The sequence below is a fragment of the Neofelis nebulosa genome, chromosome 9, assembly GCF_028018385.1.
Source record: "Neofelis nebulosa isolate mNeoNeb1 chromosome 9, mNeoNeb1.pri, whole genome shotgun sequence".
NCBI classification, from domain to species: Eukaryota; Metazoa; Chordata; class Mammalia; order Carnivora; family Felidae; genus Neofelis; species Neofelis nebulosa.
The window spans coordinates 20,906,244-20,924,742 of NC_080790.1; the positions used below are offsets into that span (position 1 = coordinate 20,906,244).

At 38.0% G+C, this 18,499-nt stretch overlaps 1 protein-coding gene across 1 annotated transcript in view; it reads left to right on the forward strand.

Moving 5' to 3' along the window:
- RAB10 (RAB10, member RAS oncogene family) overlaps positions 1-18,499 on the forward strand; it is an 80,858-nt gene that overhangs the window by 46,030 nt on the left and 16,329 nt on the right. The window contains exon 2 of the mRNA XM_058682773.1: positions 5,848-5,908. Coding sequence (XP_058538756.1) covers positions 5,848-5,908 — 61 coding nt within the window. The remainder of the gene's footprint in view (positions 1-5,847; positions 5,909-18,499) is intronic.

Here is an 18,499-nt window from a genome sequence, read left to right on the forward strand (position 1 = left end):
CTAAGCTTTGGAAAACGGATATTTACAGTGGCTAGAAGTTGCAGTTAACTTTTCTTGCCACTGGATGGTGCTTCTGCAACATCATTAAGGCAGATATTTTGGCTGATATGTGTTTCTCACTTTCTGAGCAGCTGAAAATTGATAAAAGTTAGAGTGCAGTAAATTGAAATACTCGTTTGAGCTGGGTCCCAGGAATCTGTAAAAATAAGAGATTTCCTTTAGTGTGTTTTCGTATAAATACAACCTAAAAGAGAAACACTGGTTGGATCAAATCCTATGTTTGCTTTAGTCTGTGAAAATTTAGGAAATGATAGTGTTGCAGGAGAATCTGATTATTTCTCTTGGCAGAATCTTAAATTTTGTTTAATGTTTATTTATTTTTGAGAAAAGGAGAGAGAGCACGAGCAAGGAAGGGGCAGAGAGAGGGAGGGAGACATAGAGTCTGAAGCAGGATCCAGGCTCTGAGCTCGTCAGCACAGTGAAGATGGATGCTTAACTAGACTGAGCCACCAGGTGCTCTTCCTCCTGGCAGAATCTTAAAGGGTGATATAGGTTTTCCTACCTTCTCTTGGCAGTTGAGCTACTTATTTTGCTCTAATTCTTAAATGTTATCAAAAGCTTTTCTACTCTATCTTAAGTATAAGTTTTTCCACACTTAGGTGTGTATGTTTTGGGGAATGTAGAAACTACTTGATGGAGTGACAAAGGTATTTACTTGGAAAAAGTACACAGCTGCTTCAAAAAGTTGTGTTTGAAGGTGACTACCGGAGGCCGACTGGAAGGGAATGAGACTGCAGGGGTGGCTGAGGGCCATGGGAGGAATACAATGATCAAATTGAAGTGGTTAAGTAGTGGAGAGACCTTATTGTAAGCGTCCCTCTGTTAACCCAGTTTTTATTTCTATTAAAGTAATAGAGCAGAATTTTAGAAGTCACTGTATTTCAAGGTCTGTGAGGACAGTAGCAACAATAGAGTTTTGCCCTGTGCCTACCTGTGTATTTCCTTTTCCAAGCACTTTATGACCTTTTTATCTGTTATTCAACACCATATTCCTTAGTCTTGGCTTTTAACTTAAAAAAAAAAAAAAACACGCAAAAAGAAAAAACTAACATTAGAAATTCTCTCGTTACGGGAAATGAGAATCAATTATTCCAGACATTCCTGGTGCCTCTCTCTTCATCTTCTCAAATAGTTATAACACATGTTTTTTATTAACTGTTAAACCAAGTAGTGTACTATAATCACATTTCCTTTCTTGGATGATTTTTCTGTTTTTACTGTAATTTACAGTTCCTTTATTATTACATTTGCTTAAATTTCAAGACACTGTACATACTTTATCCAAAATCAGCAACAGAATTGCCAAGCTCTCTGAATTTCTGCTTTTCATACAAATTCCATTAGTACCATTTATTCCCTTCCCTCTCTTAGTAGATATACTTCTTGGAATTTTCTTCTCATTTGATTCTGTCCTTTTATGTTCTCATTCGCTTCTGAACTGGTTGCTCTCTAGGCCAGTTTGAGCTGCCATTTACCTCACTCTTTGCTGGATTTCTTCCTGGTTTTGGCAAAGCAACCTCTCCTAGTAGTTGTCTTAGAAGAGATGCATGGGAGCTAACTCTTGAGATCTTTCATGCCTGGAAATGCATTATTTTACTCTCACTTGATTTTTGACTGGAAAAAGGTTGAAAAAAATTTTTCTTTTCTTAAGTGGGGCTTAAACTTATGTCCCTGAGATCAAGAGTCACATGCTGTACCTACTGGGTCAGTTAGGTGCCCAGGTTGAAATATTTTTTAAAGACATTATCTTTCTGTATTCTAGTGTTGCTGTTGGCTGTTGAGAAGTAGAAGTTCAGAGTTGTCACTTCTGATTATTTAATATGGCTTAGTTTATGTGTGTGCAAGCTTTTATAATATCTTTATTCCTGGTGTCTTGAAATTTCATGGTTATATTACTTGGTATAGATCCTATTTTTTTCATTATGCAAGCATTTGGTGAGTCAGTCTAGAATAGATTCTTTTGCTTCTGTTAAGTTTTCATGCACCATTTTTTAAAAGTTTTTACTTAAATTCCGGTTAAAATACAGTGTAGTTTTAGTACAATATAGCGATTCAGCATTTCTGTATATCACCTGGTATTCATCACAAGTGCATGCCGTAATTCTCATCACACATTTAACACATCTCCCCCTCCCCCCGTAACCATCAGTTCTCTATAGTTAAGAGTCTTCCTTGGTTTGCCGCCCCCACCCCCACCCCCGCCTTTGCTCATTTGTTTTGTGTCTTAAATTCCACATATGAATGAAATCACATGGTTTTCACTTAGCATAATTAATACTCTCTAGCTCCATCCTTGTGGTTGCAAATGGCAAGATTTCATTCATTCATATGGCTCAGCAAAATTCCGTTACACACGCACACACACCACATTCTTTATACATTCATCATTCAGTGGACATTTGGGGTTTTTACATAATTTGGCTATTGTAGATAGTGCTGCTATAAACATTGGGGTGCATATATCCCTTCGAACTAGTAGTGCAGTTGCTGGATTGTAGGGTAGTTCTATTTTAACTTTCTGAGGAACCTCCATACTGTTTTCCAGAATGACCACACCGATTTGCATTTCCACCAGCAGTGCAAGAGAATTCCCCTTTCTCCATACCCTAGCCAACACCTGTTGTTTCTTGTGTTGTTGATTTTAGCCATTCTGACAGGTATAAGGTGATACCTCATTGTAGTTTGATATGCGTTTCCCTCATGATAAGTGATGTTGAGCATTTTTTCATGTGTTTGTTGGCTATCTCTATGTCTTTGGAAAAACGTCTGTTCACGTCTTATTTTTTAATTGGATTGTTTTTTGGGTGTTGAATTTTATAAGTTCTTTATATATTTTGGATACTAACCCTTTATCGGATATGTCATATGCAGATGTCTTCTCCCATTCAATAGATTACCTTTTAGTTTTGTTGATCGTTTCCTTTGCTGTGCAAATTTCTTGCACAGTTTTTTTTTTTTTTTTAATTTTTTAAATGTTTTCATTTTTGAGAGAGACAGAGACAGAGTGTGAGCAGGGGAGGGACAGAGAGAGAGGGAGACACAGAATCTGAAGCAGAGGCTGGGGTCCAAATGTCAGCAGAGCCCAATGTGGGGCTTGAATTCATGAGCTGCGAGGTCATGACCTGAGCTGAAGTTGGATGCTTAACCGATTGAGCCACCCAAGCGCCCTTTCGCACAGTTTTTAAATTATTATATTCTATGTGTCATTTTCTTTGTTCTTTCTTGAACTTATGTTAGTTCAATATCAGACCTCCTGGTTTGATCTTCTAACTTGTCATATATCACATAAATTCCATTCTTGGTCATTTTGTTAATATTTTCTAGGAGATCTCAGTTTTCTCTTGGTCTTCCTGTTGAATATATTATTTCTTCCACTTCCTTTTTCTTTTCCCTTAATTTTCAAGAGTTTTTCTGGTTCAAGTTCGTTTTCCTGCCCCCACCACTCTTGTTCTGAGAAGATAAAAGGAACTATCTTTTCTCTTTCTCTGCATTGTCCCTGTTTCCTTCAGGTTCCCTATTTTGGTTTGCTTAGTTTTTAGTATCTCATTGAAACTTTCATCCTTTGTGTTTTGGCCTGAGGCTCAAAAAATCTGGATGCTAAGTGGACAGGTGTGGAGCTTGTCAAGTGGTAAGTTTCACCCTAATGCTGAAATAAAATAAATAAATATGTATATATATATGTGTGTGTATGTATATATATATATATTTTTTAATTTTAATTTTTATTTATTTTTTTCTTTGGTGCTCTAGTAGGGAAGAAGGGTAGAGGAGGAGAGAGAGAGAATCAGAGAATCTTAAGCAGGTTCCATGCTCAGCATAGAGCCCACCATGGGGCTTGATCCCAGAATCCTGGGATCACGACCTGAGCTAAAATCAAGAGTTGGACTCTCAATCAGCTGAGCCACTGAGGCACCCATCTATATGTATCTTTTCTTGGGTATCATTTCACTTTCTCTAGAAAACATCATTTATCTCTTCATTCAAATACTTTTTGAATGTCTGCTTTTATGTCAGGCTCTAGGTGCTGGGAATTTAACTGAATTAAATAGATAAAAATTCCTACCCTTGTGGATTTTATAGTTTTGCATAGGGAGACAGAAAATAAATAACAGGAATAAGTAAATACAGCATATTTAAGGGATGTTAAAAAAAGTAAGGAAGAAGGGTAGGGATTATTAATAGACAATGGACATGGGGTGGGGGACTTGGGAAAATGTTGCCACTTAGGAAAGGACAACAAGGGGAAGGAGCCATAATGGAGAAGAGTGGTCTAAGTTGGAAGAACAGTTATATGCAAAGTTCTTGAGGTGGGAATCTTTCTGACTTGTGTGTGGAACAATAAGGAAGCTGATCTAGTTAGCTAGATCAAAGAAAGATACAGAAAATTATGAGGACAGCATGGAATATGGGGGGGTAGGCAGAATGTGTAGGGCCTAATGAAACATTTTAAGGACTTTTGCTTGAGTCTTTTTGAAAGATGGGATTTGCAGATAGGCAATAAACAGTTATCTCAAGTTTGGAATTCAGGAGAGAGGTCTGGGCTATGATACAAATTTGAGAGTTACCAGTGCGTATTTGGAATTTAAAGCCATGAAATTAGGGAAAATCACCATGGGAATGAGTAAAGATAGAAAAATTCACTTCGGTTTTTAGAAGAGTTCAGAGAGGCAAGAAGAAACTACTAATGAAGATTGAAGAATGAATGGCCCAGAGGTAGGCTAGGAGAGTTTTTGTGCAGAAAAGAATGAAGAACTGCTTTAACCACTGCTAATTAGTTTGAGGATAGACAACATTGAGAGAGAGAGAGAGAGAGAGAAAGAGAAACTCATGGAGTCTAGGATGAGGTAGGTGACTTAAAACAGCCTAAAAATCTTAATTTTCCAATTGTACCTGGTTTCTGTCTCTCAAAAGATTTGGAGCTTTCAGACTGTGTCCTAATTTCACTTGTCTTTGGAGAAGTTTTCTGAAATAGTATTGGTTGTTAGGTTTGTTATATAGGTTAATTAGCAAATTGCATGCCTAATTGGAATTGTTAGTTTTGTTCAGAGTCTCAGTAATTCCTAGAGAAACAAAAACATGGGCTGTAGACAAAGTCTGAGGTTTATAAATGCCAGGCACATCGCCCTTTTTTTTCTTTTGATTTGATTGTGGGAAACTCAACCCAAGCTGAAGATTTTGGTTGATTAAGGAGTAGACAGATCTGGGAGATTTGTATTACTTTTGCCTCATGTATTTTGAAGCTCTGTGTTATAAGATGCATAAACATTTAGTATTTTTGCCTTCTTAATGAATTAACCCTTTTATCATTATGAAATGACCCTCTTTATCCCTGGTAGTAGGTTTTTGCTTTGCAAGTTAGTTAAGGCTATTTTTTTTCCCTAGTGGGAAACTTTTTTTTTTTTTTTTGCATTAAAATATTAGATATTTTAGGGGTACCTGACTGGCTAAGTTGGTAGAGCATGCAACTCTTGATCTCAGGGTTGTGAGTTCAGGCCCCACTTGGGTGTGGAGCTTAGTTTAAAAAAATTAGATATTTTAAAATTTACCTTTTCATTTCTTTAGTGTAAAAACTCTTTATATAGCTGTTTTTCTTGTGCCATGTTGGATCTTGTATTACTCAAGTTTAAAATTGAATAATTTGTTCAGAATATGCATACTTAGAGGCTATCAAGAGCCAAACAGACACAAATTTTAAAAGTGTATTTTTATTTTTACTCCCAGTTAATTTTGGGAGAGCCAAGTTCAGAGCCCTAGATATAATTTACCTTTTTTTCTTCTGTGTTGTAGGAATAGACTTTAAGATCAAAACAGTTGAATTACAAGGAAAGAAGATCAAGCTACAGATATGGTAAGTGATGCTAATTTACCTACTTTACAAATAGAATACCAAGTTCCTGAAGGATTGGCAGTGAAATCCTTCCTTGTCACCTGTTTAGATTCTGTGAGACTTTCCTTTGTTAAGCCAGCAATCAGGACACCTTCTTTCAGTGAAGTAAAAAAAAATTATTGACATGGAGCACCTGATGGCTCAGTCAGGAGAGCATGTGACTCTTGGTCTCAAAGTCATGAGTACAAGCCCCATGTTGGGTATAGAGATTACTTTAAACATAAATGGGTGCCTGGGTGACTCAGTTGGCTCAGTGTCTGACTTTTGATTTTGGCTCAGGTCATGATCTCTCACGGTCATGAACTCGAGCCCCATGTCCTCTGGCTCTGTGCTGGGCGTGGAGCCGCTTAAGAGTCTCTCTTTCTCCCTCTCCTTCTGTCCCTCCTCTACTTGTGCTCTCTTTCAGAAAAATAAAAGAGAAAAAAAAAATATTGACATGGACTCTGGAGTCCATGAGATCTGGCTGGATGTTTTACCTTTTCCACTTGCTCTTTGAACCTTGAGCAGGTTACATAACACTGTGAGGCTGTTATGTCTTCATATATAAAATAGAAATAATACCACTTATCTCAAAACATTGTTCTAAGGATTATATGAAATAATCTGTGTAGAGCCTTTATTTAGCACCATACTTTGCTCACACTCAATAACAAAAAGTTAATATCCTTTCATTGCTTTGAGACTCTTAAGCTAGAAGATTTCCTTTAATGTGTTTATCACTTTTTTTTTTTTTTTAAAAGATTATTTCTTTATTGTTGAGAGAGAACACAAGCAGGGGAGGGGCAGAGATGGAGAGAGAGAATCCCAAGCAGGCTCTGCACTGTCTGCACAGAGCCCAATGACGGGCTCTATCCCACGAACTGGGAGATCATGACCTGAGCCAAAACGAACAGTCTGATGCTTAACTGACTGCACAACCCAGGCGCCCCTATAACTTTTTAATTAGTTTATGTAGGGTTTGCCCCATAGAAATAAAATGAAATTCTTTAAATTTGTATTCAAGTCTGAATCGTAGACTTTACAATTAGAATAGCAGTATTGTGTGGTGAATATTAAGTGTTTTACATGTATGTATTAACCTATTAAATACGCGGGGCGCCTGGGTGGCGCAGTCGGTTAAGCGTCCGACTTCAGCCAGGTCACGATCTCGCGGTCCGTGAGTTCGAGCCCCGCGTCAGGCTCTGGGCTGATGTCTCGGAGCCTGGAGCATGTTTCCGATTCTGTGTCTCCCTCTCTCTCTGCCCCTCCCCCGTTCATGCTCTGTCTCTCTCTGTCCCAAAAATAAAAAAAAATAAAAATAAAAAAAATAAATAAATAAATAAAAAAAAAAACCTATTAAATACTCAAAATGGCCTTGCAAGATGTGTTATTCCATTTTTTAAACAGCCTTGTTGAGGTATAACAGTTTATATAACAATAAACTGCACATATTTAAAGTATACAGTTTGGTTAGTTTTGACATATATATATAAATCTGTGAAACCATCACCACAGTCAAGGTAATGAACAAATCCATCACCTTAAGCTTCTTTGTAATCTCTTCTTCCTCCTAGTTCCTGGTCCCCAAGCAACCATTCTTTTGGTTTCTGTCACTGTAGACTAGTTTCCATTTTCTAGTAGTGTATATAAATACAATCATATAATGTCTTTTTTTTTTTTTCTCATCTCTTTTGGGAGGGAGGTCTGGCTTCTTTTACTCAGTATAATTAATTATTTTGAGAATTGTGAATGATTTTATGTGTATCAATAAGTTCATTACTTTTTATTGCTGAGTATTATTCCATTGTTACATCATAAGTGGGTTATTCACCACAAAGCTGCTACAAATCTTTGTGTAGGTAAATATTTTCTTTTCTCTTGGGTTATCCCTGTTTTACAGGTAATGAAATGGACAAATTTTGAAATAACTTAACCAAGATCTTTAGCATGTAAATGGTAGAGCAGGGATGCATTACATGCTCAGACTATAAGGTTGAGAGTAACACTCTTTAATTTTTCTTAATGTTTATTTTTGAGAGAGAGAGAGAGAGAGCAAGCGAGCGCGAGCGGGGTAGGGACAGAAAGAGAAGGAGACACACAATCCGAAGCAGGCTCCAGGCTCTGAACTGTCAGCACAGAGCCCAACGCGAGGCGAGGCTCAAACTCACAAACCATGAGATCATGACCTGAGCCAAAGTCAGATGCTTAACCAACTGAGCCACCCAGGTGCCCCTAAAATGTAGACATTTTATTAAAGATTTTCTTTGACACATGGTCCACCTGATGATCACTGATTTTTTTTCTTTACTTTGGGAAATAACTCAGGAAAGGAACTGTGCCTCATACTCTGTTTCCTTATAATTAAAGCTGACCTCAAGGGAAAGATTGTCAGTTATTCTCAATTTCAACCAACTCTCCCCCAACCCCCTTTTTTATCACCAGTGCCTTATCCCAGCAGCATTGACCCTACAGGGTAATCTAATGTGTGTTCCAAGCTCCTCCTAGGCTCTGCCACACTGATTGGCTTTCCTCTCAACTGCATCTCCTCTGTATACACCTTAAACTAATACTGTTCAAACTTTTTGGCGGTAACAGATATATTTTACATTGTGACTCTGTGACTCAATATATATGTACATGTGTATGTGAGTGTATGTACAATGGACACAAAAGTGCACACACCACTTTTTTAGGATACAGTTTTCTCTATATAATACAGAAAACCTTTGCCCTACTAAATTTGCCCTGTTCCTCCTATACTCTGTCTTCCACAGACTTTCCCTTCTGTTTCTTGTCCTGTGACTTTAAAATATTTTTTCTCCCTGTCATTTTAGTTTTTGTAGCATCTAGAAGTAAACAGTAACAACTAACACTTGCTTTTTTAAAAAGAGAGCCTTCCCAGAACACTTTGTTTTGCAACAGTAATTAATCTAGAAAAGATTTCTACTGTACCTATAAATCTCAAGTATGGCACAGAAATGGTAACATTTCTAATTTAGAATCGTTTGATTTTAGACATTATTAATATAACCGTTTTTGGGTAAAAGCACCTTAAAAGGAAAATTGCATTTAGTCTAGGTTTTCACATATAAAACTGACCGCTTTTAATTTGAAATATCCATTTTCCAATAAAGATTAGGAATGAGTGGTTAAAATTTGAGGTTGATGGTTTTTAAGAGGTTAGCATTGTACTAGCTGATTCTGTTTCTTTGGTTTTGAAAGTTTGCATGGTGACAATCCAAGGAGAAGGCTCCAAGTTAAGAGATCTGGGATATGCCACAATAATTCAAGAAGGCTTTTAGCATGAAAAACCCGTTGTTCATAATTCAAAATGCTGTCTTCAACGTTAAATGCTTTGCTTCCAGTTCCTAAAAAAAGCACAGTGATCTTTATCTGTCTCTAGTTTGAATGAATATTTTCAGATTCTTGTTTCAGCATGAAAAATTTGTGTGCTTTGATGGAATATTGATTTGGGAAACTTTTCTTCAGTCTGCGCTAAAGATTTATTTTTCTTTACTTGAATGATCTTCGCTTCTCGTCTTATTTCTAGGGGTCTTTTAGTGTATCTGTTGCCTAAGGGTGGAGATGTGTGTCACCCTGGCCACGGCATATGTGAGTAGGCCTAAAATTAGTTTGTTTGCCTGATAGAGAAGCAACTGTGGCTATTTATTTATTTAATAAGATTTTTTAATGTTTATTTTTGAGAGAGAGAGAGACAGAGCACGCATGGGGGAGTGGGAGAGAGGGGGAGAGAGGGAGAGAGAGAGAGAGAGAGAGGGAGAGAGAGAGAGAGAGAGAGAGAGAGACAGACAGACAGACAAAGTATCCAAAGCAGGCTCCAGGCTCTGGGCTGTCAGCACAGAACCTGATGGGGGGCTTGAACCCACAAACCATGAGATCATGACTTGAGCCGAAGTTGGCAGCTGTGGCTTTTTAAATCCCAGATCTCTAGAAATTCCACCACAGTATCTATCTACATTTTCCATAGAGTTGTAGGTCTTGCCAGGAAAATGGCCATAGTGAAGTATTTCAAATTTGCCTTTCCTTGTTTTGTTTCATTTTGTTCTGTTTTGAAGGGAGGGTGGTCAGAAATGTTGGTTACTATTGGCATCTGTATCTTGTACTTTCAATTTAACATCAGCATAGTAACCAGAAATTAATAGTGTCACTTTGTAGAATTAACCATTTATCTATGTAAGGGAGTCATCTTTGATTCTTCTCATTCCCTTAATCCCAACATCCTTTTTGGTAAGCCCTATGATTCGATCTTATAATGTCTAGAATCCAAATACAATTTGCCATCTCCATTGTTAACCCCTGACCCTCACCCCCGGTCCAAGCCACCATTACTGCTTCTTTGAGCCACTGCAGTAAGTAGGCTCTTAATATCCTAACAGGTTCTTATTTCCCCCTTTTGCCTTCTTCTCTTTTGCCTTTTCCCACATAACACCAGAGTAATCTTTTTTCCAAATACAATCAAATATAGATCATGGTTTTTATTCCTTCCCCATTTATAACCATTTTGAGTTTCATTGCATTGCATTTCAGTTTTTTTGTTTTTGTTTTTGTTTTTTTAATGTTTATTTCTTTTTGAGACAGAGAGAGACAGAGTGAGCTAGGAAGGGGCAGAGGGAGAGGGAGACACAGAATCTGAAGCAGGCTCCAGGCTCTCAGCTGTGAGCACAGAGCCCAATGCGGGGCTCGAACTCAACTAACTGTGAGATTGTGACCTGAGCCGAAGTCGGACGCTTAACGGACTGAGCCACCCAGGTGCCCCGTTTCATTGCATTTCAAATGAAAGTCTAAATTCCAAATCCAAATTCAAATTCTTTACCACAGTTAACAAAGTGGGCCTCTTTATCAGTTTGTGTTCTCTTGTGTAAATATAGTCTCTACCCCCAGCTGATCTCCTTTCAATTGCATGGACATGGCAAGTTCTTTTTCAATTTGGGACCTTGGTACATGCCTTGTAGATCTCCCTTAAACAACCCCACCTCCACACCCCCACCTGTGGCTAGACTGAACATTCTGAAGTACCACGTTATTCCAGAAGCTTCCCATGTCATCAGAAATAAAAACTGAAAATGTCAGATTGTTAGTACTGGTTCTGACCTCATCTCTCACCAGCTTTGCTCCAACAGTGTGGCCATCTTCTCTCCCTTGAGCATGCCAAGCGTGTTCCCTGTCTTAGGGCCTTTGTACTGCTTTAACTGTTCTTCAGCTTGGAATGCTTTTTATCAGATCTTTGTCCTGCTGCCTTCTCTTATTCAGATCTCACAGCTCCACGTTCTCTGAGGTAGGCCTTGCATGATGCCGAGCTAAAGTAGCCCAGTCCTTCAGGCAGTGTCACATGTATCTTAATTTATTTTTATCATAGTATGTTTTTAGTATCTAAAGTTACCATATTTTTAAAAAGTGCCCATTATTTCCCCCCTTTTGAGGGTGGGGATTCTTTCTGTCTGATTTGTGGTTATTGTGATGACCATCTAGAACAGAGCCTGGCAAATACTGATGCTCAGTAAATATTTGGTGACTAAATGACTTTGTTTGGTTGACCTCTGTTCATACTTCCCACTCCCCTTAAGCATCAGGGACCTCCCTGATCATTCTATCTAGGTTACTTCTTCCTTCCCCCATACCTCATTCTTCATCTCTCCACCCTATTTACCTTGTTAGCATCTGTCATAATATGGGAGTATATATTTATTTGTTTCTTTCCCCATTGGAATGTAAGCTCTGCAAGGCCAGGTTTCAGACTTTTTTCTTAAATGAAGATAAACATAATTAAAACTCATATTTTTGAGTAGAGAAATTGCATGTCTATGAGGAAGTCCAGGTCTTGCTAAAGTAAAACTTAGTGTGAGATGCCTGGCTGGCTCCGTTGGTGGAGACTCTTGATCTTGGGGTTGTAAGTTTAAGCCCTGTGTTGGGTGTAGAGATTACTTAAAAATAAAATCTTTAAAAAAAAAATAAAAAATGAAATAAAATCTTTAAAAACAAAAAACACTTCAGTGAGAAATTTGACATCTAATTTACAGAGCAAGAAATAACCTCATTATGTTACCAAAAACACAAAGTTATGAAATTTGGGGTCTCTTCTTTGCAGAGCAGATTGATGTTGTCTCTGGCCTGTTCCAGTGCTGTCAGTGCCCAAACTAAAAATAACTGTCAGAATAGCAGCCAGGGTACACAGCTTCCTTGACCCTGCATGTGGGACTAACAAGGAAATAAGCTATTTTAGTTCCTAGGAACATATATCACTCCTTTTATAATATGTCAGTGGGGGGGAAATAGGATTGTCTTAGCTGTGTGTCTATTATTTTCTGTAAGGGAAGTTCTGTTGCCACTGGGTTGTAATTTTAGAAACCTCAAATGTAGGCTGAGAAGAAAAACAATTATTTTTTAATTTTTTTTAATTTTATTTTTTATTTTTAAAAATTCACATCCAAATTAGTTGGCATATAGTGCAACACTGATTTCAGGAGTAGATTCCTTAGTGCCTCTTACCCATTTAGCCCATCCCCCCTCCCACAACCCTTCCAGTAATCCTCAGTTTGTTGTCCATGTTTATGAGTCTCTTCTGTTTTGTCCCCCTCCCTGTTTTTATATTATTTTTGTTTCCCTTCCCTTATGTTCATCTGTTTTGTCTCTTAAAGTCCTCATATGAGTCAAGTCATATGATTTTTGTCTTTCTGTGACTAATTTCACTTAGCATAATACCCTCCAGTTCATTCCACGTAGTTGCAAATGGCAAGATTTCATTCTTTTTGATTGCCGAGTAATACTCCATTGTATTACACCATACCACATCTTCTTTATCCATTCATCTGTCGATGGACATTTGGGCTCTTTCCATACTTTGGCTATTGTTGACAGTGCTGCCATAAACATGGGGGTGCATGTGTCCCTTCGAAACACCACACCTGTATCCCATGGATAAATGCCTAGTAGTGCAATTGCTGGGTCGTAGGGTAGTTCTATTGTTCGTTTTTTTAGGAACCTCCATACTCTTTTCCAGAGTGGCTGCACCAGCTTGCATTCCCAAGAAGAAAAACAATTACAATAGGAGAAGAAAACCAAGTTGAGTGTTTTTTTTTTTTTTAAGTGTTTTATTTATTTTTGAGAGAGAGAGACAGAGACAGAGAGACAGAGTACAAGTGGGGGAGGGGCAGAGAGAGGAAGACACATTCCATGAAGCAGGCTCCAGGCTCTGACCTGTCAGCACAGAGCCTGACATAGGGCTCAAACACATGAACCATGAGATCATGACCTGAGCCGAAGTTGGACGCTTAACCGACTGAGCCACCCAGGCGACCCCAAGTTGAGTGGTTTTGAAATAGGCTTAAAACCTGCATTATGGTACATAGAAATATATTGTGAGTATATACAATGTTTAATTGCTCTTCAGATAGTTAATACCTGGCTTTGCTTATTGGAGTCAACCTGCTGTCTTTAATCTTGGGTGTATGTATGTGTGCATGCAAGCCTAAAAATACTTTGGGCAATGAATAAGCAGCTGTGGCTTTTTTTAGCCCTGGCAGAGGCTCATCAGTTAGCTTAGGGGTAGTGAGCAAGGACTGTTTCTTGTTTGAAATAAATGATTGCTTGCCTTAACAATTGGTAGGGGCTGGTAAGAGTATCCAGGCACGGCTCAGAAAAAAGGTAATTGGAAATCAAGGAGCTGAGGAGCCAGATCATCATGTGGGGTGAATACAGTCATGTTGGGAAGTATAAATATATGGCATGTGTAAATGCAAATGAAAATGGGATACAGAAAGCCTTAAAAAAAAAAAAAAAAAGACTTTGCAGGGAAAACATATAAAGAGGGAAGGAAGGTTCTTGGGTGTAAGAAATTTGGAAAGGTGGAGGAGACCAAAGAGCAGATGGGAGTAGAATGCCATGGATCAGAACAGAAACTTAGCTCTGAATCTAAATAGTGAGTACTCTCTTTTCAGAGGGGCCGTTAATATTTCAGTATCTATTATATTGACATTTCATATCTAACCAGTATTATACCTCCTAAGTGCCGTTAATTTAGATTTAGCTAAGTAGTTTATTTTGCAGTGTATTCTCTCTTGGCAGAGAACGTAGTTATAGATTTGACACCGAAATGGGTGTATAATTTGCTAATTTTGTAACGTGAATGGTTTTCATTGTTGAAGAAGAACGATAGAGTTGGGGGTGACTGTTCATAGTGAGGTGCTGTAGAAATCTCTTAAATTGTTATTATGACAAAAAATGAAGTAAAATTTTTCCATGCCTCCTGTACCAAAGCTAGTAGGCACTACTGAGTGAGTACATTTCCATACTGGATTTTAGCTAGGAGACTTTAACTCCTCTTCCAGGGTATACAATTATTAGTTGATTTATACTTTTTAGCAGTTCAGAAAAGAGCTGAACTATTTCTAATGTGTTGAAACAAAATTTTTGTGGTTTTTTTCCCCATGAAATCATAAATTATGCCTGATTGCAGGTACCTTGTGACTAAATAGGATTAATAAAAGATAAAACAAGAATTTGGAATTGGGGAAAATGGAAGATATAAATACATGATCTCTAAAGGACAACCCTTTTGCTGTGCTTAATTTGTAAAACTTAACCTAGAAACTTCTTAGGGGCCAAGGCAAAAAAAAGGGGCGGGGGGACTGGGAAGGGGGGCTTTCCACAATAGATTGCATTACTCTTTTCAGAAATAATATGAAGAATGGGGAAAAATAGATCAGAACAAAAAAGAATACATTTTCATAAAGCTCCTTCCTGTGGTGATTTTTAATAAATTAACACATTAAGAGGTAGTGGTGATAAAACCTATGGTCTAAGAATGCGAATAAACATGTAAATACAAATACATATGTGTGCCTGTATGTGTGTGTAGTCTTTACCAGTCTAACCTGATGTAAGAATACAACCTGGAAGAACTGATAGTGTGTCTTAGATGTTTTTTCTTAAATGACAGTTCTGTTGACAGTTTTTTGGTGTTGCATTACCTCCTACCTCTGCTTCTGCATACACACCCCTTTTCAACACAGTAAATAAGAATGATTCTTTGTAAACCCCGGTTAAATTACTTCTTTTTGTAAAACCCTCCAGTAGACTTCCCATCTCAGAGGAAAAGCTGAAGTCCTGTTGACCTCTTTACTCTTCCCCAACCGTGTGTCAGGACTTTTGTACTTGTTCTTCCCGTCTTCTTGGAACACTGTGATGCCCTGATACTTCCTTTTTCCCTTCACCTTCTCACCGAAGCCTTCCCTCACCACCCTGTTTAAAATTTTACTTGATTGCACCATCTCCAGCATTAGCCCCTATTCTCTTTACTTTTTGTGTTCTTGGTACTTGAAGATACATATTCTAGGAATTACGATTTATTTGTTATCTGCCCCCAGGAGCATATAAACTTCATTGAAGGAGTTTTTGTTCTGTTTACAGCTTTCTCTCCAGTGCCTAGAAGCGTGTCTGGCATGTACTGTTTGTTCAGTAAATACCTACAGAATGAATAAATGGGATTTTATATTATTTTAAAGGGCAGATCCATGTACTTTGAGATGAGATGGGCAAGTGACAGACCTGAAATTCTTTCTCTTCTGAAAATTGAAAAGTCCAGCCAGGTTGTCTTTAACTTGGCTAAATAAAAAATCATCTCATTTTATCTTTATACAGAAATAGGCTTCAGGGAAAGCCAGGGATTTCCTTGTGAAGCAGTTTTGAGTACAGCTTAAACACTGACACACTAACTTGAGAGAGCATCTGCAGAGATGGTGTTGACTTGGGAGAATCACAAAATGACATTATTGCATCTTTGTATATTTTTATACTACGGATTGCTTTGAGGTTATCTATAACACATACACAAATAAATTACGGAATTTTACTTGAGTTGTTTCTTTTAGTTGTGAATGAAAAAACAAAGATCCAGAAGGGTTGCCGTACCTTCAAGTTCACCCACCTGGAAGGATAGAACCTGAGGATAAACTTGGATCTGACTCCAAACCCATGTTCTCTGTTTGTTCTTGTATAATGCTTAGCACACAGTAGACAGTCAGTACATATTTGAATTGATGGATAGATGGATAGAGGGCAGATGTACGAACACTGTAATTGTACACCAGGATTGAGCATAAGGAATATTGATGTATTGGTAGTTGTGTTCTATTTCTGGCTACACATATTTTTAAGCATATAAGCATTATTTTTAAATATTAAAAAAATTTTTTTTAAAATATTTATTTCTTTTTGAGAGAGAGACAGAATGCGAGTAGATTAGGGGGCAGAGAGAGGGAGACACAGAAGCTGAAGCAGGCTCCAGGCTCTGACTGTCAGCACAGAGCCCGATGCGGGGCTCGAACTCATGAGCTGCGAGATCATGACCTGAGCTGAAGTCAAACACTGAACCGACTGAGCCACCCAGGCACCCCTAAAAATATTTTTAATGTTTATTTATTTTCGAGAGAGAGAGAGAAGGGGAGGGGCAGAGAGAGGACAGAGGTTCCGAAGCGGGCTCTGTGTTGACCGCAGAGAGCCTGATGCCCAGCTTGAACTCATGAACCACGAGATCGTGACCTGAGCTGAAGTCGGACACTTAACCGACTGAGCCACCCAGGTACTTCTGAGCATTATTTTAAAAATACGTTTTTTAAGGATTATATAACTGAATTAGAGTGGCTTGATTGTAAAACAATGAAGAATGCAAGATAGGATTCTGAAGTACTGACTCATTAACATTTGAATGCTTGTTCTCCCTTGTAAAGACCATGGATTCTGCGATGAACAAGACAAATCTGATGGAACTTAAATTTTAGAGGACATGGAAGACAGTAAAGAAATAAATCTGTAATAAGTTTTATACAGAGGAGTGAAGTAGGGAGTCGGAATGGAGAGAGACTGGAGGACTATTTAAATTGGGTGGCTGGAGAAAGCTTCATTGTTAAGGTGATGGTTCAGATGTGAACATGAGGAGCCAGTGAGGCTGTGGGAACAGCTAGTAGTTTTCAAGTGAAAGCAAGCTTGTGAATTTGGTGACATTAAAAAAAAACGTGAGACCTACGAGCTCAAATTATTAAATAAAACAAAAACAAAAAAACGCGGCTCTAGCTTTGAAGGAAAGGAATATATCAAAATATGGGGGGCTGGAGAAAAGAACAAGTCCTGTAGCCCTTTGAAAGCCTCGAGATAAGGTTTTGAAACTGGTTCTGGTTATAATGAATTGGAAATTTTGTTTTGTTTTTTAGCCTAGTAATCTTTTGTGTTTGTTTTGTGATAGCTTTATTGAGATAAGACTTAATTCATGTACCATGTAACTCATCCATTTTAAAAGTGTACACTTAGTTTTTTAGTGTATTTACAATGTATATATTCACCATCATCACAATTTTAGAACATGTGTATATTCCAAAAAAGAAACTGCCCATCCTGCCCAAACCCTTCAGCCAGGGCAACCACTAAATGTCTGTGGATTTTCCTGTTGTGAACATTTCATATTAATGGAATCATACACTATCTGGTCTTTTGTTTCTGATTTCTTTCACTTAACATAATGGTATCAGTTATCAAGTTTCACCCATGTTGTAAGCAGATAATCAGTAATTTATTCTGTTTTGTGGCTGAATAATATTCCATTCTCTGACTAGATCACATTTTATTTATCCATCAATTATCGGACATTTAGATTGTTTCTACTTTTTGGCTATTAAGAATAATGTTATGAACATCCGTGTATGAGTTTTTGTGTGGGCATATGTTTTCATTTCTCTTGGGTATGTACCAAGAAGTAGAATTGCAGAATCATATGGTAGCTGTATGTTTCACATTTTGAGGAACCGCCAGACTGTTTTGCACAGTGGCAGCATTAGTTTAAAGAAGATCACTCTGGCTACTCTGTGGGGACTGTCAGCCTGTGTATCTCTGAATGTTAGAATGCTAGCCAGAGAAACTGAGAATGAGCAGCCAGTGCCATAGAGCTAAGAGCAGAAATAGGTGGTGTCAGAAGAGTCATGAGAATAAAATGTTTTAAAATGAGAAGGTGGTCAATTTTATGGCATCCTGATGAATGGTTAAAATATACAAAAAGGAACTAAATCCTGGATTTAGCTATCAGTGGTTTCTGGAGACCCTTTGAAGAAGAGCAGAACCTTGCTGGGGAGGTTTTTTTTTGTTTTTGTTTTTTTTTTTTTTTTTTTTTTTTTTTTTTTTAGATCTAGACAAGCTGGTTTTAAACTTTTTAAGATTTTTTTTTAACATTTATTTATTTTTGAGAGACAGGAACAGAGTATGAGCAAGGGAGGGGCAGAGAGAGAGGGAGACACAGAATCTGAAGCAGGCTCCAGGCTCTGAGCTGTCAGCCCAGAGCCTGACGTGGCTCAAACTCGCGAACTGTGAGATCATGACCTGAGCTGAAGTCGGACGCTCAACTGACTGAGCCACCCAGGCACCCCAGGTTTCAAAATTTGAAACTTTTGCTCTACAAAAGACCCTGTCAAGAGAATTAAAAAACTGGGTACAGAACCCTAAACATGCGACAGTTTAAAAAAATAAAATAAGCAATCTAATTAGAAAATGGGCAGAAAACAAGAACAGCAT